The sequence below is a fragment of the Cajanus cajan genome, chromosome 5 (assembly GCF_000230855.2).
Source record: "Cajanus cajan strain Asha chromosome 5, NIPB_CcT2T_4, whole genome shotgun sequence".
Classification (NCBI taxonomy): domain Eukaryota; kingdom Viridiplantae; phylum Streptophyta; class Magnoliopsida; order Fabales; family Fabaceae; genus Cajanus; species Cajanus cajan.
The window spans coordinates 37,103,391-37,127,948 of record NC_138521.1 but is presented as its reverse complement, the minus strand read 5'-3'; the positions used below and the strand labels follow the sequence as shown (position 1 = coordinate 37,127,948).

Genomic DNA, 24,558 nt, shown 5'->3' with positions numbered 1-24,558 from the left:
AGGGATAAGGCAATTGATTTAAAAATCAACTTTGGCCACTACAACCAGAGTTGGGTAAGGGAGTCGGTTACGCGTGGGGAAGGTGTTAGCACCCCACAGCGCCCCTTTCGGGTTCCCTATGACAGATTATTTTTAACAGAACAGTATAAAATTACTAAATTACCCCTATTTATTCTAAACAATTATGAATTGACTATCTACATGATGACAGTTTAAATATACACACAGAAAGCAGTAAAAGGAAGGATTGAAGGGAAACCTCTTGAAGCGTGCTTTTTATAAAAAATGAACTGGGAAGCGTTTTGGCGTTCCCTCGCTCTACAAGCCCGCTCCTCGCTCTCCTAGAACAAAATTTTAACTAAGGGAATCAAAAAGATTTCCCCTCGACTAGGTTCGATCCTCAAGCAAAATGGCTCGGGGCTCAAGAACTTCGTCGGATCAACTCTCCGAGTGATTTCTAGGGCAGAACACTGCTCAAAAACCCCAGAATACTCAAGGAGAGGGTTCAAACTCTGTTGAAAAGTGTGGAATGACGTCCAATTGACGTCATATTTATAGGGAATAGGCGCAATACGGCCTACAGGAGCAATACGGCCGTATTGAAATTTTTGAACTTCAATACGGTCGTATTGAGTTCAATACGGCCGTATTGAAATTCAGAAATTTCAATACGCCCGTATTGGTTTCAGTACGGCCGTATTGAAGTTTCAGAAACTTCAATACGCCGTATTGAGTTCACTGCGGCCGTATTGAAGCTTCAATACGGCCGTATTAAGTTCAGTACGGCCGTATTGGGCTTCATTCCCTCCACTTCCTTATTTTGAGCTATTCTAAGACCTCTGGACCTACAGAGAACCCTCCTAGGGCCTTCGAGGAGTCCTTCTGGCTGATTATCCTTCAGTCTTCGAGAGTCTTCAAGCTTTATTTCCGACCCGGACAATTTTAGGGGTCTACAGCTGCCCCCCCTTTACTTAGTCGGACGGCCTTTTGGTATACCGGCTGACAAGTAAAGGAGTTGACCCAATTGTCCGGGTATTGTGCCGACCTTCTGACTTGTAGCGTCTTCCGGTGGGAAAATGTCGAGTAGCCTCTCCAGGTGGGTGCATACCTCGGCGCTTTTGACATCCTCGGTAGCTGAGTTTACCTTCTCCAAGGCCAACTTCACTCGACGCCCGAGCCGGAAGTTGGACATCAACGCGCCTCTGATGACGCTGATGGTTGAGTACCCGCCTTTCCAGGCTTAGCTTCACTCTTTGTTCGAGCCGGAAACCAAGCACCTTTACGACGACGGTGAGCAGTGTGAGTTTTGCCTCTCCAGGCCTTGCTTTGCTTGTTGCCCAAGCTGGAAGCTGTGAGTACCGTCTCTCCAGGCTTAACTTCACTCTTTGTTCGAGCCGGAAGCTAAGCACCTTTGTGACGACGGTGAGCAGTATGAGTTTTGCCTCTCCAGGCCTTGCTTTGCTTGTTGCCCAAGCTGGAAGCTGTAAGTACCGTCTCTCCAGGCTTAACTTCACTCTTTGTTCGAGCCGGAAGCTAAGCACCTTTGTGACGACGGTGAGCAGTATGAGTTTTGCCTCTCCAGGCCTTGCTTTGCTTGTTGCCCAAGCTGGAAGCTGTAAGTACCGTCTCTCCAGGCTTAGCTTCACTCTTTGTTCGAGCCGGAAGCTAAGTACCTTTATGACAACGGTAGGCGGTGAGTACCCTTTTTCAGAGATAGCTTCGCTCATTGTCCGAGCCGGAAGCTGCATACCTCCGTGTTTGTGATGACGGGGTAGCGTGAATATCTCCTTTCCAGGGATTCGTGACGATTTTGTCTCCACAGTCCACGGTGCTGCTTCGACGGTTATTTCTGATTTTGTGCCACTAAGGGCTGGATAACGCAGGGATCCGTCTAGGGGATGTGCAGTTACTCATAGGTTCTTGTGCCCCAACTTTCTATAGCGTAGTTGGTTCCCACTGGGGAATTTCTGATTCCTTTGGGTGTAGACACAAAGATGCTCTTTCTGATGTGAGCGGTGCCTTATGATTGGCTGACGTCCTTTCGACGTTGGTGGAGTATCCCGGTTATCCTTGTTCGGGTGTCTCTTTTGGTTTTCTGATTTTGCTGCCTCTGTGTAGGCTGTTATCCACTGGGGGATTTTGTCGTTGATTTTGATTAGCCTCTTCTGTTAGGCGTATCAGCTTGACGTTCAATGATTGGCTGAGCCAGATTCCACTTGGGGAATGATTATTGATTTTTATTTTCTTCTCCTTCTGTAGGGATGCCTCTTGAGTAGGCGACTGGGGATTTGGGGATCTTATGTATCCCAGAGTATTATTTAGGAAGCCTCTACAGGCTTAGCTTCACTCGACACTTGAGTTGGAGAGCTATCTTCACTGAGGAAGTTTAAGTCCTTTGACTTGGATATTCTGCTTGGGTGATCGCCGCACTTCCATTGGGGATTGCGTCGATCTTGCTTTAATAGCTCTCGCTGGGGATTTTCCCGTAAGCTTGAGCTGAGGTTCCCTCTGGGGAGTATTATTTCTGCGAGCCTCTCCAGGCTCAGTTATTCTGAGATGTGGAGGATGAGGAGTATTTTGGTAAGCCTCTCCAGGCTCAGTTATTCTGTACAAACTGATGAGTATTGTTTCGGCAAGCCTCTCCAGGCTCGGTTATTCTGCGGGATCTTTTTGTTGGATTTTCTATATCCTTGCCTTTTTCATTTTCGGCTTTTTCTGTATTTTGCCTTTTCTTCTGATTTGGCTTTTTCTGTATTTTGCCTTTTTATGTTTTTGGCTTCTGCTGTACAGAAATTAAAAGTGCCAAAGAAATTAAATTCTGTTATTATGAGAGAGTATTATTTCGGCAAGCCTCTCCAGGCTCAGTTATTTTGTAGGAGTATTGTTTCGGCAAGCCTCTCCAGGCTCAATTATTCTGTGGGAGTATTGTTTCGGCAAGCCTCTCCAGGCTCAATTATTCTGAGAGTATTTTTTCGGCAAGCCTCTCCAGGCTCAGTTATTCTGTGGGAGTATTGTTTCGGCAAGCCTCTCCAGGCTCAATTATTCTGAGAGTATTTTTTCGGCAAGCCTCTCCAGGCTCAGTTATTTTGAGAGTATTCTTTCGACAAGCCTCTCCAGGCTCAGTTATTCTGTATGATGCTGTTGATTTTCTGAATCTTTGTATTTTGCTTGCTGCTGTCATACACAAGCAATTTTCTATTTTTCTATTTTATGCGGTTGCCTCATGATAAGGTCTTTGAATGTGCAACTAATGTGTGTGTGATGCACAAATGCAATACAATTTTTTATTTTTGTTCATTTATTTAGAAAAGTGAGTGGCTCTCCCTATCCTCTTCTTCTTGGAGGACTTTCTCTTGACGCGAGGGAGTATTTTTGTGAGCCTTTATGCAGGAGATTATGGATTTTACAGGAACCCCTCCAATTTTCTTTTATTGACCGATTATTAAGAGTTTCGTACAATTTTTAGAAACATCAATTTAAAGGCATAATCACAAGGTCAAGAAAGAAAAGAAACAAATGGATATTTTATTGATATTCACAAATGTTTATACAGAAAGATTTACAAAGGGAATTTCTGAAGAATGGCTGGCCGAGGTGGGCTATTCATTTTTGGCTTAAACAATTATATCTGTAATTGCTGCTCTTCCCGTTTCCCTAGTTGTTTCGGGTGAGATGCCTGAGCCAGGAGTGTAGATACTGCAAGACGCTTGCTTCTAGAAGATTATCACTTGAACCGCCTTTCGGTTTTCGGTTCAAGTGATCGTTGCTGGCTTTGTTTTTATATCTTATTCTTTTGCCCCTAACTTTTGCTTAGGACGTATCCTAACGGGGTAAATTTGCCTTTGTTTTGCCTAGTACCCTTGTACTGGCAGGCTTTTTATTTTGCCCTAACTTTTGCCTAGGACGCCCTTTTTGGGTTTTCATCCTAGCGGGCCTATGCAAGCAACGTCTTCAAGCATAGTACTTCTTTACCACGTCAATGTTGACTGGGTATCGAAGTTCTTCTCCATCCATGTCTGTGAGGATCAATGCTCCTCCTGAGAAGGCTCGTTTTACCACGTATGGTCCTCCGTGATTTGGGGCGCACTTTCCGATTTTGTCCTTTTGAGTTGGTAGCAATTTCTTCATTACCAACTCTCCCTCATGGTAGACTCGAGGGTGGACTTTCTTGTCAAAAGCCTTTTTGATCTTCCTCTGATAGGCTTGACCATGGCATATGGTGTTCAGCCGTTTCTTTTTGATAGGGTTCAACTGGTCATATTGGCTTTGAACCCATTCTGCCTCGGAAAGTTTTGTTTCCATGATTACCCTTAGATAGAATATCTCGACTTCGATGGGTAGAACTGCCTCCACCCCATAAACGAGTGAGAATGGAGTAGCTCCTGTAAATGGACGTACTGAAGTCCTATAGCCATGAGGAGCGAAGGGTAACATCTCGTGTCAGTCTTTAAATGAGACAACCGTCTTTTGCACTATTTTTTTTTTTGATGTTCTTATTGGTTGCCTCGACTGCCCCATTCATCTTTGGCCGATATGGGGAAGAGTTGTGGTGTTGGATCTTGAATTCTTGGCACAGTTCTTCCACCATTTTATTATTCAGATTAGATCCATTATCAGTGATGATTTATTTCTCCATGCTTCCACTAGATTATCCTAAAATCCTTTTGGGACAAGAGAGAAAAGAAAAGAAAGATATTTTTATTCTGAAGTTTGTGTTTTAGAGGGGATTTATTTTTTCAAAAATGGTTTTTGTAAGAATGGGTGGCCAAGGTAGGCTTAAGTGTTTAGGCTTGTTTGATTAAACACTTATGAAGTTAAAAAATCGTGTTGTGATTCGACAACTTGGATAGCTTCCCTTGAACCTTTCTTTTTGAATTTGGTTCATGGTACCATCATGGATTTCTTTTGTTTTTTGATTGTCCTTATTTTTGCCTAAAACACCCTTTTGTGGCGTTTTAGCGGACCTTTGTTTTTGTTTATTTTTGTAACCCTATCTTTTGCCTAGGTCACCCTTTCGTGGGATTCCTAGCGGGTCTTTTGCTCTTATTTTTGCGCAGTCCCCTTTTTGGGTTTCCTGCCGAGCTTATTATCTTTAGGATTTCTTTTATCCATGATGGCACTTATTGATGCCAAGAAAAGGTGCTCCAAGTTGTCACACACACATCCACATAAAAATGATGTGGGTTTATTATCATTAAGATGATTTTAACCTCATTCATGTTTATTCAAACAGGGTTAAAAATAATGTGGTTTAGAATTTTATTATAAGCAAGAAAAGAAGCAATGAAGAATGATTTTATTATAATCATAGCGGAAACATGTGTCCTTATTTCATCACTGATATGGGTCCCCATGTTGACCTCTTATATCTTTCGGCCATGCCCCAAATTCACAATTTCCAATTTCTCTTGACGAGCTTCCTAATCTAGCAATCTTTGCAGATCCGGAGAAATGGTCTCCTCATCACTGTCCAACTCAACCCTTTCACCTTCGGATCCCGGTCAGAGCGAACAATTACAGACATAATTATTTTATTGGTTCTATTTAGGTTTAGAATTATTAATGTTAATGAGGAAAGAGAGAAAAGAACAAAAAGAGAGTAATGTGAAAATGCCTCTTTATTGATGTATGTATATAAAACTGTACAAAACCCTTATTTACATGAAAAGGTCCTCATGATCTCGGGTACTGATCATGAGTCCCTAAAAGAAAAATATGAAGGGGCCCTATCGTGGCTTGTTCTTCTCTCTATTCCTGCTTTGGCCGAAGATTCTTACTCACGTCGGGCGCTGTTGAATCAAAAGTGATCCACCCGGCATCAATAAGGCTTTGGACCTTGTGTTTGAGAGCTAGACAGTTCTCTGTTGAATGCCCTGATGCCCCCGAGTGGTATAGGCATTTATCTTGTGGTTTGTACCACTCGGGATAAGGTGGATCCATCTTCCTTGGTGGAACGTAAGCTAGAAGACGTGCTTCCACTAGCTTCGGCAGGAGATCGTTATATGTGGTCGGAAGTTTATCAAACTTCCTCACAGGGTTGAATTGCGATTTTCCTGACTTCGAAGTGGAAGAAGATGAGGAAATGGTTATAGCATTGACTCCTCCTTCCTTCTTCTTCCCAAAGGTCTTCTTAGCTTTAAATGATTGGGAAGGTTTAACTAGCTTCCCACTTTTCAGCTCTTGTTCCACTTTTCCTTCAACATGATGGGACTCATGGTCACTGTGCTCAGCCCCGTGTATGTTGTGGTGACGCATGAGTTCCATCACTTGCGCCATTTGCTCCTTGAGCTGTGAGAGCTCGGCTGTAAGCTTCTTAATTTGCTCCTCCATCGCGTCCATCTTCTTGATTTTCTGCGCGCGCGTGAGGACAAAGAGATGACCAGCCACTTTCTAAAATGAATATTTAGTTAGTTTATTTTACGGAATGAATACACTCTTTAACATGAGCTTGATAAACCTCCATCTTTAAGGCGCTGCCTTTTTAAGACGGAAGTTTACCACCCTTCTTTGTCTATGATTTCTCCCCAACGGAGAATCTCTATAGTCATGGGTCTCTTTCACTCATGTCAAGAGGTATTGGTGATCCTAAAATGTATGTTTTTATGAGGATGCATGATGTCTTATTGGTAATGATGTACATGCTTCTCACTTTTATTATATTTTCACACATGGTCTTTCCTCTCATGTCATGGTTTTTTATGCATGGGGATTATTTTTAGACCTTATCACGAGGTTATTTATTAATGCACAAACAATTGCACATAAGCATTTACACAAACAATTCACTCATCCACGAACAGTCACGAGCGAATCACGAGGTAGGGGTCTCCTGCAGAAAAGTGCATATTCAAGGAGGATCTAACTGTTCTCACTTGGTCAAAGGCCCCCAAGGTGCCCCCATTATAGGGACCCAATTCCTCTTGTCGTAGGTCGATGGAAAGCTCCAACGCACCGTCGGACTCAAGTTCATGGTTATCACCTTGAGTGATGCTTTTCGACAACGGTCTCATAGGCTCCTATAAACCCATCAACCGGCCGTACTAACATCCACTCCCTATGGATTACCACTCATGCCCCCGGGTATAGAGGGAACTGTTGTGTGCAAAGGTTTGTGTGCAGTTTTTATTTCAAACAATTGCGGAATTTAAGCATACAACAGTTATTTAAAGCCATATAATAAAACATATTATAATACAAGCAAGGGGTAATGAAGTAATTTTAACTATTATTTGTTAAAAATAATCTGTCACTAAATGGGACTGACTCTCAAGGCTTCCCCAGTGAAGTCGCCATCTGTCGCCACCGGCCCGAAACGGGCTTTCGGCATTCGCGAAGGATGGTTGGACTCGTTTATTTGTTTAAAAATAGTGGATTGCTAGAATGACTTATTCTCAAACTGAGACCTCGTCAAACGAGCAATTTTATTAAAAGGCTCACTAATCCATATTAATCCCAAGCGGGACCCTCCATGGATTAGTGGTTTTCATAAAAGGAGGGTTCGTGGAGTCGCCACCAATGTTTTACTCAAAACATTGGAAAAAGGGATAAGGCAATTGATTTAAAAATCAACTTTGGCCACTACAACCAGAGTTGGGTAAGGGAGTCGGTTACGCGTGGGGAAGGTGTTAGCACCCCACAGCGCCCCTTTCGGGTTCCCTATGACAGATTATTTTTAACAGAACAGTATAAAATTACTAAATTACCCCTATTTATTCTAAACAATTATGAATTGACTATCTACATGATGACAGTTTAAATATACACACAGAAAGCAGTAAAAGGAAGGATTGAAGGGAAACCTCTTGAAGCGTGCTTTTTATAAAAAATGAACTGGGAAGCGTTTTGGCGTTCCCTCGCTCTACAAGCCCGCTCCTCGCTCTCCTAGAACAAAATTTTAACTAAGGGAATCAAAAAGATTTCCCCTCGACTAGGTTCGATCCTCAAGCAAAATGGCTCGGGGCTCAAGAACTTCGTCGGATCAACTCTCCGAGTGATTTCTAGGGCAGAACACTGCTCAAAAACCCCAGAATACTCAAGGAGAGGGTTCAAACTCTGTTGAAAAGTGTGGAATGACGTCCAATTGACGTCATATTTATAGGGAATAGGCGCAATACGGCCTACAGGAGCAATACGGCCGTATTGAAATTTTTGAACTTCAATACGGTCGTATTGAGTTCAATACGGCCGTATTGAAATTCAGAAATTTCAATACGCCCGTATTGGTTTCAGTACGGCCGTATTGAAGTTTCAGAAACTTCAATACGCCGTATTGAGTTCACTGCGGCCGTATTGAAGCTTCAATACGGCCGTATTAAGTTCAGTACGGCCGTATTGGGCTTCATTCCCTCCACTTCCTTATTTTGAGCTATTCTAAGACCTCTGGACCTACAGAGAACCCTCCTAGGGCCTTCGAGGAGTCCTTCTGGCTGATTATCCTTCAGTCTTCGAGAGTCTTCAAGCTTTATTTCCGACCCGGACAATTTTAGGGGTCTACAACGCTACCGAGGTCGTTAGAAACACCGAGGTATGCACGAGCCTGGAGAGGCGACGACTAATACTCAGCTACCGACGTCGTCAGAAACACGGAGGTATGCAGCTGCCAACGTCGTCAGAAACACGGAGGCATGCAGACCCTGGAGAGGGCAAACTCACGCTACCGAGGTCGTCAGAAACACCGAGGTATGCACGAGCCTGGAGAGGCGACGACTAATACTCACCCTGGAGAGGGCAAACTCAACCTGGAGAGGCTACTCAACAATTTTCCCACCTGAAGACACTACAAGTCGGAAGGATGGCTTACTCCCCGGACAATTGGGTCAACTCCTTTACTTGTCAACCGGTACACCAAAAAAGCCGTTCGACTAAGTAAAGGGGGGGCAGCTGTAGACCCCTAAAATTGTCCGGGTCGGAAATAAGACTCAAAGACTCTCGAAGACCGAAGGAAAGTCAGCCGGAAGGACTCCTGGAAGACCCTAGGATGATTCTTTGTAGGTCTAGAAGTCTTAGAGTAGCTTAGAATAAGGGTGTGTGAGGATTGGAGTTCAATACGCCCTCCTAGAGGTTCAGTACGGCCGTACTGAGCCATTTGAACTACAATACGGCCATAATGAAATCAATACGGTCGTACTGAAGTTTTTGAACTTCAGTACGGCCGTACTGTAGTTCAAAAACTCAGTATGGGCCGTATTGACTCCTTAGGCCGTACTGCGCCTCAATCCTATAAATAGGACGTCATTGGCTCGTCCTTCCACACATTTGGAGCATTTCTCCACCCTCTAGCTGAGTATTCTTGGGTTTTTGAGCTATTCTCTGCCCTAGAAATCTCTCCGAGAGCTGATCCGACTAAGTTCTTGAGTTCACGAGCCTTTAGCTTGAGACTCGAACAAGTCGAAGGGAAATCTCTTTGATTTCCATAGTTAATATTTATTTTTAGGAAAAGGAGCGAGCGAACGTGTAGTGGGAAGGAGCGCCAAAAAGCCTCCTAACTCCTTTTTGAATATATAAAAGCCCGCTTCGAAGGTTTCTTTCCAAATCCTTTCTTTTACCGCTTTCATTTATCGCTTTTTGATTGTTGCATTGCACGTTTAAAGCTTTCATCATGTAGATAGTTTACTTATAATTGTTCTAATAAATAGGGGTAGTTTAGTAATTTTACGCTATTATTTATGAAATAATCCGTCATAGGGAACCCGAAAGGGGCGTTGTGGGGTGCTAACACCTTCCCCACACGTAATCGACTCCCTTACCCAACTCTGGTTGTAATGGCCAAAGTTGATTTGCGAAAATCAATTGCCTTATGTCTTTTTCCAATGTTTTGAGTAAAAAATTGGTGGCGACTCCAAGAACCCCTTTTTGCGAAAACCACTAATCCATGGAGGGTCCCGTTTGGGATTAACACGGATTGGTGAGAATCATTTAACAAAATTGTTAGTTCGATGAGGTCTCAGTTTGAGAATAAGTCGTTCTAACAATCCATCATTTTTCAAAACTAAAAAAGAGTCCGACCATCGTCGCGAATGCCAATGGCCGTTTCGGCGGGTGGCGACAAGGATGATGAAGAAGATGAAGTGCTTTCCTCACTTAGGATCTCATTGCCCCTAATGATCATGGTCTTTTTTGTGGGGCATTGGGAAGCTATGTGTCCCCTCCCTAAGCACTTAAAGCACTTAATAGAACTAGTTCTAGGCTCATCGGAAGGTTTTTCTTTTTGTTTTTCTTTTAGTGGCCTTGCTTTTGAATAGGAGGGTTGACCCTCCTTCTTGAAGTCCTTTATAGGGTATGAGGTAGATTCCTTCCTAAGGGTAGGCTTTCTCCTAATTTGTTGTTCTACTCTCACACAAAGTTGAACTAGCTCATTTAGATCTCTATAGGGTAATAGTTCAACTTTATCCCTAATCTCTCGGTTTAGGCCACTTTGAAACCTAGCTATGGTAGTTCTCTCCTCTTCCCTAATTCCAGCCCTTAGCATAAGCAACTCCATTTGTTGCCTATATTCCTCCACACTAAGGTTCCTTTGTTGGAGTCTTTGGAGCTTGTCCATTAACTCCCTCTCAAAATAAGGAGGAATGTGCCTTCTCCTTAAGGCACTCCTAAGTTCATTCCAATATTTTATGGAGGGCTCTCTCATAATTTGTTTTTCTCTCATTAGGGAAGTCCACCAATGCATGGCACTCCCTTGAAAACTAAGGGTGGCCATAGGAACTCTTTTCTCTTCACTCACATTGTGGCAAGTGAAGAGTTGTTCAACCTTCATCTCCCAATCTAAGTAATCATCAACATTGTCTTTTCCATGGAAGGGAGGAAGGTCAAACCTAGGTTTTCTAAGAGTAGTTGTTTCATGCCTAGGCCTATGTTGCCTAGGGGGTCTTTGATAGTAGCCATCATCATGGTGACTACTATAAAACCCTTCACTTGAGGATAAGTGAGTGTGTGAATGGTGACTATTGGACCTAGATGGTTCTTCTTCATGTTTATGTCTATGGGACCTAGAAGGCCCTTCACCATCATGTCTCTTGGGCCTAGAAGGCCCATGACCCTCATTGGCATGGGGTTTGTTAGAATCACCCCCCACCACAAGCTTACTCAACAACTCTCTTATTGTCTCATTATTTTTTTCATTTTCTATCTCTTTTTTCCTAATATAATTCCTAAGTTCTCTAAGTTCATCTTTAGTGCTTTTACGACTCCTAGGAGAATGATGACCATGCACACTACTCTCATGAGAATGATCACTCATTTTGCAAGAGAAAGGTTTTCAAAAAATCTTAAGAATTTTCCAAAGTGAGTGATAAAGATTTTCACAAAAGAGTTTCTCTTTTTGGTGTAATACTAAGTACTTGGAGGTCTAAGTATACAAGTTGCACTATCAAGGGAGGTGAGCTACAAAGAGCCACTTAATAACCAAGCCTTTTCAAGTGGAAATTACTAAACCCCCTTATACCTTTCTTACAAAACAAATTTTCACACAAGCAAGCAAAGTAGTTGTGTGTGTGTGCACGAAACCCCTATTAGGCAAAGGAAGCCTTCTAAACGAACTTAGAAATTAAAACAAGTAAAAGGAAAGCAAGTAAAGCATATACTAGTCGTAGGGTCCTAATGTGGAATTCCAAGTGGCACTTGAAGCTTTTTGGGACACTTCCACAAGTCTAAACGAAGTATGAAAGCAATAAAGTTAGGCGTGTCCTAATGGAAGCCCAAATGGCACTTAAAGCCTTTGGGGACCCTTCCACATGCACTAACCGAATCTAATAGTCTTTATTTAGAACTATTTAGGAAGTGGTGGAACTTAGACAATGTGATAGGATTCCTAATTTGCACAAGGAATGAAGAAGGATCTTTTGGGTTCAAAAATCTGGAACTTAATTTTCTGGAATGTAGGGAAGGATCTTTTGGGTTAAAAATCTGGAACTTAATTTTCTGGAATGAAAGTAAGAAAATTAGAATGCTAGAAATGAAGGTAAAAGGATACAGTAAAAAAATGAATGAAGGAAGAATCACTCTTCCAAGGAAAAGGCTTCACACAAAGAATTGTGGTTTATCCTTTGATATGCCCAAACTCTTGAATCACTCAAGAACAATTAGAGAATTACTCTCAGTAATTAAAACTCAAATTCTGATCTGATTTTGTTCATCCCCATGGGCAGCTTATATAGCTTACAATCAACAACCTTCACTTACATTAGTGGACAAATAATGGACTCCACTAAGCCTGAATTATGACCACTAATGACAAAATATTATAAAAAAACACTTTAGTGGGTAATTATTGAACTTCCACTAAGCCTAACAATTATGACCACTAAAACATTAAATAAAACACATGCTAAATTCGTGCACCCCTCTGGTATGCCTCATGGCTGACTCATCCCAAAGGTTTTGGGCCTTATTTGATAAAAATAACTTGCTTAAAAAACTAGCCCAATAAGTGGTGCAGCCCAAAAAGAGTTGGCAGCCACTTTAACAAGAGTTTTAGGCCTTTATTTACTAATTACAATTACTAAGAACACCATAGAGTAATTAGGCTTCATAATCCTTGATACAATTCACCATCTTGGCCTTGTTTTCATCTTTAGGCATTTCTTCAAGAATGAGGGCCGTAACTTGTTGCAAAGCATCTTTGGCCTTTTTAGTCCTCGCCCTAGTCATTGGTCCTCCAAGTCCTTTGAGTGCTCCTAAATCCTTGCCCATGTCCTCATCATTCCCTCCCTCTTGAGAAGAATTTGTCCTCAAATCAAAATCTCCATCTTCTACATCAAAGAGAGATAAATCAGAAACATTAAAAGTGGAACTAACATTGTACTCACCGGGCAATTCAATCTTGTAAGCATTGTCATTTATTCTTTCAAGTACTTGAAATGGACCATCCCCTCTTGGCAAAAGCTTTGATTTCCTTTGTTCCGGAAATCTTTCCTTTCTCATGTGTACCCAAACCCAATCACCAGGTTGAAACACAACTTTCTTTCGCCCTTTGTTAGCATGTTTTGCGTAGCTCTCATTTTTCTTCTCAATTTGAGCCTTCACACGTTCGTGTAACTTCTTCACATAGTCTGCTTTGGCCTGCCCTTCTTTATGTTTAAAAACAGAAATGTTAGGCATAGGCAATAAATCAAGAGGAGTCAATGGGTTAAAACCATACACAACCTCAAAAGGTGAACAATTTGTGGTGCTATGGACAGCCCTATTATATGCAAATTCAACATGAGGCAAACTTGCTTCCCAATACTTAATATTTTTTTTTAAAACAGTCCTAAGCAAGGTTCCCAAAGTTCTATTGACTACCTCAGTTTGTCCATCAGTTTGTGGGTGACAAGTTGTTGAAAATAATAATTTAGTACCTATCTTTCCCCACAAAGTCCTCCAAAAATGACTAAGGAATTTAGCATCCCTATCACTTACAATACTCCTTGGCACACCATGAAGTCTCACAACTTCTTTGAAAAACAAATCAGCCACATGACACGCATCATCTACCTTTTTGCAAGGTATGAAATCTGCCATTTTTGAGAACCTGTCAACAACCACAAAAATAGAATCTTTGCCATTCTTTGTTCTAGGCAGTCCTAACACAAAGTCCATAGATATGTCAATCCAAGGATATTCAGGAGTTGGCAAAGGAGTATACAATCCTTGCGGTAATGATTTAGATTTAGCCATTTTGCACACAACACAATGTTCACAAAATTTTTGCACATCACGTTTCATATGAGGCCAAAAGAAATGTTCTTGTAAAATTTCCAAAGTCTTTTTAATCCCAAAGTGCCCCATCAAACCACCACCATGTGATTCATTAACAAGCAATTCTCTAATGGAACATGCAGGCACACACAATTTGTTTTCTTTAAATAAAAACCCATTGTGCTTAAAATACCCATTTTGAGATAATTTCTCACATGCAGCATATATTTCACCAAAAGTTTCATCAGAAGCATACATTTCTTTCAAAGATTCAAATCCAAGCAATTTAGTTTCAAGAGTGGAAAGTAATGTATGTCTCCTTGATAAAGCATCAGCCACAATGTTCCCTTTGCCCCTTTTATGTTTTATGACATAGGGAAATTGTTCCAAAAACTCCACCCACTTGGCATGCCTCTTCTTAAGCTTGCCTTGTCCCTTCAAATACCTTAGGGACTCATGATCACTATGTATTACAAATTCTTTGGGAAAAAGATAGTGTTGCCATGTTTTCAAAGCTCTTACCAAGGCATACAATTCCTTATCATAAGTGGAAAAGTTAAGGGCAGCCCCACGTAATTTTTCACTAAAATAAGCAATTGGATGGCCTTCTTGTAACAACACAGCCCCAATACCAACATTGGAAGCATCACATTCAATTTCAAAAGATTTAGCAATGTTTGGTAAAGCAAGAATAGGCGCATTGGTTAACCTTTGCTTAAGAGCAACAAAGGCTTCCTCTTGTTTCTCTCCCCACTTAAAACCCACATGTTTCTTTACTACTTCATTAAGAGGTGCTGCCAAGGTGCTAAAGTCCTTAACAAACCTCCTATAAAAACTTGCCAAACCATGGAAACTTCTCACTTCACTCACGGATTTAGGTGTGGGCCATTCTTGGATGGCCTTAACCTTTTCCTCATCTACTTGTACTCCTTTAGAACTTACAACAAAACCAAGGAATACAACATGATCAGTACAAAACACACATTTTTCAAGATTGGCAAACAAATGTTCTTCCTTCAGCACATTCAAAACAGATTTCAAATGTTCCACATGCAATTCAAGAGAAGTGCTATAGACAAGAATATCATCAAAATATACTACAACAAATTTGCCAATAAATTCCCTCAAAACATGGTTCATCAATCTCATGAAAGTACTGGGTGCATTAGTTAAGCCAAAAGGCATAACCAACCACTCATACAAACCATATTTTGTTTTAAAAGCAGTTTTCCATTCATCACCCTCTCTAATTCTAATTTGATTATACCCACTTTTCAAATCAATTTTAGAGAAAAAACTTGCACCATGCAATTCATCAAGCAAATCATCAAGTCTAGGAATTGGGTGCCTATATTTTATGGTGATGTTATTTAGAGCCCTACAATCAGAACACATTCTCCATGTACCATCTTTTTTAGGGACCAAAATTACTGGAACAGGACAAGGACTCATGCTATTTCTTACCCATCCTTTGGCCATGAGTTCATCCACTTGCTTTTGTATTTCTTGCGTTTCTTGTGGATTGCTTCTATAAGCTGGCTTATTGGGTAAAGAAGCTCCTGGAATGAGATCAATTTGGTGTTCAATTCCCCTCAAAGGTGGTAGTCCACTTGGTATGCTTGATGGAAAAACATCACGAAATTCCTGCAAAAGAGATTTAACACTAGAAGGTATTTCCAATTCATCAAAAGTGTTAGTGTTTAAAATCTGATTTTTGCAATACATTAGATAAAGGGGCTGTTTAGCAAGGAACAACCTCTTCACCTCACTCTTTGTTGCCAAAAGACTCTCTCTTCTCTCAAGTGTTTCACTCCTTTTCTTTTTTTTAAATTTTTGTTCACTCTTTTTCTCAAGATCACTTTCTTTTCTCTCCAAAGAAATCTTTTCTCTCATCCTCAATTGATCCTCACACACCTCTTTAGGACTCAAAGGCTTGAGGACAATCTTTTTATTTTGGTGCACAAAAGAAATCTTATTGGAATAGCCATCATGGACGGCTTTAGTGTCAAATTGCCAAGGCCTTCCTAAAAGTATGTGGCTGGCCTCCATTGGAACTACATCACATAGCACCTTATCTTTGTATTTTCCAATGGAAATCTCCACTTCTACTTGCTGCCTCACTTGCACCTCTCCATCCTCACTAAGCCACTGAAGTTTATATGGTCTAGGATGTGGTTTAGTGTCTAAATTTAGCTTTGACACTAATCTAGCACTAGCCACATTAGCGCAACTCCCTCCATCAATAATCACCATGCAAACCTTTCCATTGATGGAACACCTTGTGTGGAAAATATTCTCCCTTTGGCTTATTTCTAAAGGACTCATTTGACTACCCATCATTCTCCTTATCATCAATAAATCTCCCTCAAGGGCCTCCTCCTCCTCCTCAATGTCACCTTCCTCTTCTTCACTAACATCAGATTGGCTAGTGTAATCCCCATTCTCCTTGAGAACCATGGTCCTTTTGGTAGGACACTCATAGGCATAATGACCCATGCCTTGACACTTAAAGCATTTTATGTCTTTACTCTTCTTTTGAGGTTGTTCTAAGGTCTTAGAGGATGATTTTACATGAGAAGTAGATGCTGGATTGCTTGAAGTGGCAGTCACCTCCTTCTTATTTTTGTCCTTCCAACTAAAGGAATTATAATTAGAAGAACTCTTCTTGGTCACACTTTTTCTTTTGAGTTGTTGTTCCACTTGAATGGATTTGTGCAGCAAATCTTCTATATCAACAAATTCCTGCAATTCAACAACATCACGAATATCATTATTCAAACCATTAATAAAACGAGCCATGGTTAGTTCCGGATCTTCTTCAACATTGGCTTGCATCATGAGCAAGTCCAATTCTTTGTAATACTCTTCAACTCCCTTGGTGCCTTGTGACAATTTTTGAAGTTTAAATTTCACATCTCTAGCATAGCTAGCTGGCACATAACGTTTCCTCATGAGCTTTTTCATTTCAGCCCAAGTCTCCACCAAAGGCTCTTCATTTCTCAACCTTTCTCTTTTCAACTTATTCCACCACACAAGTGCATAGTCTGAGAACTCAGCTGCTGCAAGTTTCACCTTTTGCTCTTCATCATAATTGTTACAAGTGAAAATATGTTCTATTTTGAGTTCCCATTCCACATAGGCTTCCGGATCACTCTTCCCCTTAAATGGAGGAACATTAAGTTTAATACCTTCAATTCTGTTTTGCCTAGGAGCACCACCAATTCTTCCTCTCCTTTCTTCTTCATGATGTTCATAATTCTCTAATCGTTCAATTCTTCCATACAACTCCTCATTGTTTTCTCTCAATAATCTTTGCATTTGAGCATTAATAGCGTCGAACAAGAGTCTTTGTGTTCCATCCAAATGATCTCCATCTGCCATCTTCAAAAAAAACAAGAGTACTAACAAACACAAAGAAAATAGGACCTCACCACTCTTCTCACGTGTTTACACTCGTAAAAAGATCACTCTTTTTTTTTTTTTTAAAAGCAATTCAAAAATAGACAACACAAAGAACAAACCACAAATTTGATATTTTGTGTTAAAAGCAAGGTTCAGGGTAGGCTTAAAAAAAAAAAAAGAAAGGAATACAAAACAGTCACCTAAAATTCAAAAAGAAAACAAGGAAACTTAGGAATCAAAAACTGGAATTTTAGATAAGTTAGTAACACCCTTCAACCCAACCGAAATATTACCTTAAATTTTGAGTCTTAAGTGTTCTAAACGCATGAACCATTCAGCCACAACTTTTTTTTTTTTTTATTTTATATATTCACGAAATTTTTTTTTTTTTAATACTATTCAGGCCTAATTTTTGCAATGGTTCAGAAATAAAGAAAGAACACTAAGGTAATATCAATGGTAATGAGAAATAATAAGGAAAGATGTTACCCAAAGAAATTCCAGCAAATGATGTGGATGACCCAAAAAAAACCGGAGCTCTTGATACCAAATGATAGGATTCCTAATTTGCACAAGGAATGAAGAAGGATCTTTTGGGTTCAAAAATCTGGAACTTAATTTTCTGGAATGTAGGGAAGGATCTTTTGGGTTAAAAATCTGGAACTTAATTTTCTGGAATGAAAGTAAGAAAATTAGAATGCTAGAAATGAAGGTAAAAGGATACAGTAAAAAAATGAATGAAGGAAGAATCACTCTTCCAAGGAAAAGGCTTCACACAAAGAATTGTGGTTTATCCTTTGATATGCCCAAACTCTTGAATCACTCAAGAACAATTAGAGAATTACTCTCAGTAATTAAAACTCAAATTCTGATCTGATTTTGTTCATCCCCATGGGCAGCTTATATAGCTTACAATCAACAACCTTCACTTACATTAGTGGACAAATAATGGACTCCACTAAGCCTGAATTATGACCACTAATGACAAAATATTATAAAAAAACACTTTAGTGGGCAATTATTGAACTTCCACTAAGCCTAACAATTATGACCACTAAAACATTAAATAAAACACATGCTAAATTCGTGCACCCCTCTGGTATGCCTCATGGCTGACTCATCCCAAAGGTTTTGGGCCTTATTTGATAAAAATAACTTGCTTAAAAAACTAGCCCAATAAGTGGTGCAGCCCAAAAAGAGTTGGCAGCCACTTTAACAAGAGTTTTAGGCCTTTATTTACTAATTACAATTACTAAGAACACCATAGAGTAATTAGGCTTCATAATCCTTGATACAATTCACCATCTTGGCCTTGTTTTCATCTTTAGGCATTTCTTCAAGAATGAGGGCCGTAACTTGTTGCAAAGCATCTTTGGCCTTTTTAGTCCTCGCCCTAGTCATTGGTCCTCCAAGTCCTTTGAGTGCTCCTAAATCCTTGCCCATGTCCTCATCACAATGTCCCAAACAACCACTCCTAAATGTAGGTTTGTATACACAAGTAATTTTAAGCAAAACTAACCCAAAAAGGGTTTAAGAGTTACAAGACAAGGAAACTAAACAAGTCAAATTCTTCTTGAAGAATTTTCCACCAAAGGTAGTGAGGATAGGTCCGTCACTAATGGCTTCAAATCCGTCACTAGTTTGTTTCCAAATCCGTCTCCAATTTGTAACCTAAAAATCAAACAATTCTTGGCTGCAAAAATAACAAACAAATTAGCCTATCCAAAGGTGTTTCACTCAGGTTGGGTGTACCTCAATCTCCTTCAAGTATAGACTCCTTTGAGATTAGCCAATATGTCTCAATTATTCCTTCCTTCCAAGTGTGATGGCTTGAAAAAGGATTATGTCTCACCAAGGCTTAACAACCATACAAGAAAGAGTAGAGGCCAAGGAATGAAAACTGAAAAGCACAATTTAGAAAGGCTACACTCTAATAGGAATTTGATATGACAAAACAAAAGAGAGCCAAGAAGACACAAAGCAAAAATTAAGGCAAATTTTAAAAAGCTAGCACACAAAAGATTATACCTAGGAATGGTACTAGAATGGATTACAAAAACCAAAATAAAATTTGTGCTAATGTTTTGAAGGTTTTGAAGTCTTTTTCCAACCACTGGACAGCAAGCAAACCTCACACAAATTCACACAAAAATTCAAGGCCAAGTGCTACAAAATTTGTTTTGTTTTCACTTTGATTTTTCTAGGTTTTCTCTTTTGTTTTGTTTTCTTTTTCTTTTCTTTTTGTCTCTTTTCTTTATTTCTTTTCTTTCAATACAGAGTGTAAGCACTTCAAACAGAGGCCAAACAATTAATAAAGAGGTTTTCCAAGTGGTGGAGAAAAGAAGAACAAGAAGAGTAGAAGTGTAAGTGTACTAGTAAAAAATTTCAACACAAATTGTTACTAGTTTTAGTACTAGTTTGTTCACTTCTTTTGTACACTTTAATTTTCGTTTTCAATACACTTCTACCTCTGTTTTCTTTTGTCAAAACAAGCACAAGACACACAAGGAATTGCTGGTCACAAATTGCTAAGAAACTATTAGCAAAAGAAGTTCACAAAAATTGACTCTAGAACATGTTAGGTCTAATAACATGCATTGGAATCTTTATGAGCACACTAAGATTTATTTAATGTTCAACCAGCAATGACACAATATAGGAACAGAGATTAACACATTAAGATTCAAAAAGAAAAAGGCACAACAAGGATTTAATGACAAGAAAAACAACTACACATGACTCTAAGACAAAACTAGTGGATTAAGAAATGTAAAAAGCTTGTATTCTTGTTTCTTTTTTAGGAGTTTCTTTTGACCGAATTATTTAGGAGTCCAAAGGAAGATAAAAGCAGTCCTAAAACAATTAAAAAGACATACAAAGAATACCTAAGGCACACACAAGGATTGGTTCACAAGAATTTAGAAGAAGAACCAAAAAAACAAGCAAGACAAAGTGAGTGTGTTCTATAGATTTATGGTTGTGACACAAGAACCACTCAAGGCACACAAACTTAAGACTCAAAAAGGAAATACATGTGAGAACAGATTAGACACAATACAAGATTGATATGAACTGAACAAACAAGACAAAGAAGCATAGGAACGAATTTACCAAGGAGACCTAGCTCTTGATACCAAATGATGGAAAACTTGTTGGAGACCCGGATTGATGTTGAGTTTCCTTCAAGCTCCTCCCTAGATCTTGAACTCCTTGATTCTTCCTATGCTTGGTTAAGGTCTCCTATGGAGGAGGAGGCCTTAAGACCACCACGGTTGGTGGAGAAACACTCCCAAGAGGCGCCACTCCTTGAAGAAGAGATAAGCCCCTTCAATTCTCACCACACTCTTCTATGAAAGGGATAAGAGAATTGGATGCACTCAAAGAGGTTTAGGGACTTTTGGAAGAGAGAAATCTGAACTCTATTCAGAATATACAATCTCAATTACATCAAAAGTGTTTTACAAAGAGGGAAAAACGAAAATATAGGAGTAGGAAGCTTGGAGAGTAAGCTAGTCTTAACCATGGTTCACTAGGAACCATGGTAAGGTCTAGCTAACCACCCATGGTCTAGAGGCTTGGAGTGCAAGCTACTCACTTAGCTTGCTTGGTAAGCAAGCTAAGGAGAAGCTTGTGCTTCAAGCTTCCAAGCTTGAGAAGAACCAAGCAATTTGGCCAAGTGTGAACACAAGTGTGAACACATCTAGGTGGGCGGCCTTTTGGACTTATTTTACTCCAATCACGTTTGAAAATGGTTAATTTGGTTTAGTTAGGTTCATTCAATGTGAATGGAACCTAGCTAAATCAAATCTATGAAAAATTAGGAGTAAAATGAGTCCAATATGTAAATTTTAGCCTAGGACCACCTTTGGCTAAATTGCTAGGAGCACTCTCTAGCTTACTAAGGACACTCTCTATTTTGCTATTGCCACTCCTACTAGAAAACTAAAAAGGAATGTATTTCTAGGTTAGGTTAAATGGAGTCAAAGTGTCCAAGTAACCTACCCTAGAATTCATGTACAAAAGCTACTAGAAAAGAAAACAAAGTGCCTTACAAATACAAAGGCAAAAATGCACCTATACAAGTATCTACTATATACAATGTACAAGAAATCAAACTATACAATGTATTTACAATAGAGACTATGAGACTAACAAGAGGAATCATACTCAATACTCATATTGAGCATAGGTCTAAGAAGCACCTCCTCTCTAGAAGCCTCCTCTAGCCTCCTAACCATGGACCTAGTTAAAGGCCCAATGGTCTTCAAGTGTGAGCATCCTTGGATCACCCTTCACCCTTCTTGGTCTTACCTCTTCCAAAGGGATCCTTGGGGATTAGATTTCCATCAAACATCAAAAACAATTTTCATTGAAAAAGAATTTGGTAGAGATTAACTACAAAGGGGATTAGTAATTTTTACTTGAAGAGGCTTGGTTTTTAAGTGGCTCCTAGTAGCTCACCTCCCTCCAAGGTTCAATTTGTATACATAATCCTCTAAGTACTTAGTCTTAACCTTGCACAAAAACAATTGCTTTTCAAAGTTCATTCATAAAAAATAATCTTTCACCTATAATGGAAGAATTTTCTACTCCTCATAGTGATACTAATTCAAGTGACAACAAAAGTTTTACTAAATTGTCACATGAATTAAGATCACTAAAGATATGGAAAGAGCAAGAATTACAACAAAAACTTGAAAAAGAAGCTCAATTTGCTCTAATGGAGGAGGAAATTCGTTTATTAAAGGAGAAAGATAAAAGGAAACATCATCATGGTCAACATAGTTCCTACGTTCATAGTTCCACACTAGGAGAATCAATGCATGATAGCCTAGCTTTAGGAGATCATTATCAACCACCTCCTAGGAGAATCCATAGGACCTCCAAAACAAGGGAATCTAGGGTAGATCTCCCTTATTTTCATGGAAAAGATGATGTGGAGGGTTACCTAGACTGGGAAATGAAAGTAGAACAAATTTTCACTTGCCACCAAGTGAGTGAAGAAAGAAAAGTTTCTCTAGCCACTTTGAGTTTCCAAGGTCATGCCATGTATTGGTGGACCTCTCTTGTGAGAGATAGGCGTCTCCATAATGAACCTCCAATTCAATATTGGAATGAATTAAGGAGTGCCTTGAGGAGGAGACATATAACCTCTTACTACACTAGGGAGCTTATCAACAAGCTCCAAAGACTCCATCAAAAAAATATGACTGTGGAGGAATATAGACAAATGATGGAGTTGTATATCATGAGGGCTGGCATTAGAGAAGAGGAAAATAGTACCATTGCTAGGTTTTTGAGTGGATTATCCTATGAAATAAGAGATAAGGTTGAGCTTCTCCCTTATAGGGATTTGGATGATTTGGTTCAACTTTGCATAAAGGTTGAACAACAAAATTTACGCAAAGGTTTTCAAACAAGCTCATACTCATCTTCTTTTTCTAAGGATAACTACAAGAGGGAGGGTAAGAAAAATGATTTTGAAAAAAAGGCTACTTTTACCTCCAAAAATCTAGACAAAGGTAAAGAAAAAGATAAAAAAATAAACACTTCACACACTAGCACAAAGTCTAGTGACATAAAATGCTTTAAGTGTCTTGGGAGAGGCCACATTGCTTCTCAATGCCCTAACAAAAAAGTGATGATTTTAAGGGGCCAAGACATTTATAGTAGCCATGATGAAGCTACTACTTCTTCATCTTCAAGTGAGGATGAAGAAGAAGCAAGTGAAGAAGAGTCATGTGAGGTTACTTATCCTTATAATGGGGAACTTCTTATGATGAGAAGGGTCCTCAATAACCAACCTAGTGATACACAATCCCAAAGAGAGAACATCTTTCATACAAGATGTAACATTTCAAACAAGGCTTGTTCTCTCATAGTGGATAGTGGATCTTGGTGCAATTGTTGTAGCACTAGGATGGTTGAGAAGTTGGGATTGACTACCACACCCCTCCCAAAACCTTATCAACTTCATTGGCTTAATGATGATGGGGATATGGTGGTCAACCAACAAGTGGAAGTAGAGTTTTCTATAGGGAACTATCAAGATAAAGTTAAATGTGATGTAGTTCCTATGGAGGCTGGTCATATTTTATTGGGTAGGCCATGGCAATTTGATAAACAAACTCATCATGATGGCCTAACTAATAAAATAACTTTCACACATAAGGGTAAAAAGTTTGTGCTTCATCCTTTATCACCTTCACAAGTGATACAAGATCAAGTACAAATGAAGGCCAAACGTGAGCAAGAAAAAGGAAAACAAAAAAAAGTTGAAAAAAAAAAAACTTCTAAAAATTGATGAAAAAGAGGATTCTAGAGAGATTAATGTTCCCTCTCTAGAGATAGTTCAAGAAGAGAGTTTTCAATCAAAACCTTTACACAAAACTTCTCTCTTTATTGAACCATCTTCTCATATCCTCATGTGTAAAGGAACATTAACTTGCACTGCCACATCTCCTTTGGAAACTTCTCTACCTTTTGAGGTAAAAACTCTTAGAAGAATTTGATGAAATATTCCCTAAGGAAGGCCCAATTGGACTTCCTCCTTTTAGGGGAATAGAGCATCAAATAGATCTTGTGCCTGGGGCTAGTCTTCCAAATAGACCAGCCTATAGGACTAATCCACAAGAAACCAAAGAGATAGAGAAGCAAGTACAAGAGTTGTTGGAGAAGGGTTGGATTCAAAAGAGTCTAAGCCCTTGTGCTGTACCAGTCATCTTGGTGCCAAAAAAAGATGGAAAATGGAGGATGTGTTGTGACTGTAGAGCCATCAACAACATCACCATAAAATATAGGCACCCAATTCCTAGGCTCGATGACATGCTTGATGAATTGCATGGGTCATCCATATTTTCCAAGGTAGATCTTAAGAGTGGATATCACCAAATTAGAATCAAGGAAGGTGATGAATGGAAAACCGCTTCTAAGACTAAGTTTGGACTATATGAATGGTTAGTAATGCCTTTTGGACTTACTAATGCACCTAGCACATTCATGAGGTTAATGAATCATGCCCTTAGGGATTGCATTGGTAGATTTGTAGTAGTCTATTTTGATGATATTTTAATCTATAGCAAAAGTCTAAGTGATCATGTGGATCACCTAAGGCAAGTCTTTCTTGTCCTTAGAGACAATCACTTGTTTGCCAATGTAGACAAGTGCACTTTTTGTGTGGATAATGTCATTTTCTTAGGATTTGTGGTCAGCAAAAATGGGGTTCATGTGGACCCCGAGAAAATCAAAGCCATCCAAGAATGGCCTATTCCTACTAATGTTAGTGAAGTTAGGAGCTTCCATGGTTTGGCAAGCTTTTATAGACATTTTGTTCCTAACTTCTCTACATTAGCTTCACCTCTCAACGAGTTGGTGAAGAAGGATGTGGCTTTTGAATGGAAGGAAAAACATAACTTAGCTTTCCAAGAACTTAAGCTTAAACTTACTCAAGCACCTATTCTAGCTTTACCTGATTTTTCAAAA

General features: G+C 39.6%; 1 protein-coding gene across 1 annotated transcript; it reads right to left on the bottom strand.

Moving 5' to 3' along the window:
• Positions 1-12,898: 12,898 nt before the first annotated feature.
• On the bottom strand, positions 12,899-18,635 carry LOC145958304 (uncharacterized). The gene is made up of 2 exons (XM_083075218.1): positions 15,139-18,635; positions 12,899-13,064 (listed from the first exon to the last, which is right to left on the bottom strand). Exons 1-2 carry the CDS (start codon positions 17,053-17,055, stop codon positions 13,038-13,040), a joined length of 1,944 nt encoding a protein of 647 aa, XP_082931344.1. The 5' UTR covers positions 17,056-18,635; the 3' UTR covers positions 12,899-13,037.
• Positions 18,636-24,558: the final 5,923 nt, after the last annotated feature.

Excerpts from the sequence above, each read along its gene's own strand:
- LOC145958304 (XM_083075218.1), bottom strand. The coding sequence starts at position 17,055 with ATGGCAGATGGAGATCATTTGGATGGAACACAAAGACTCTTGTTCGAC. Across the intron at positions 13,065-15,138 it reads AACTCATGGCCAAAGGATGG|AAGGGCAGGCCAAAGCAGAC; the intron begins GTAAGAAATAGC and ends TTAAACATAAAG.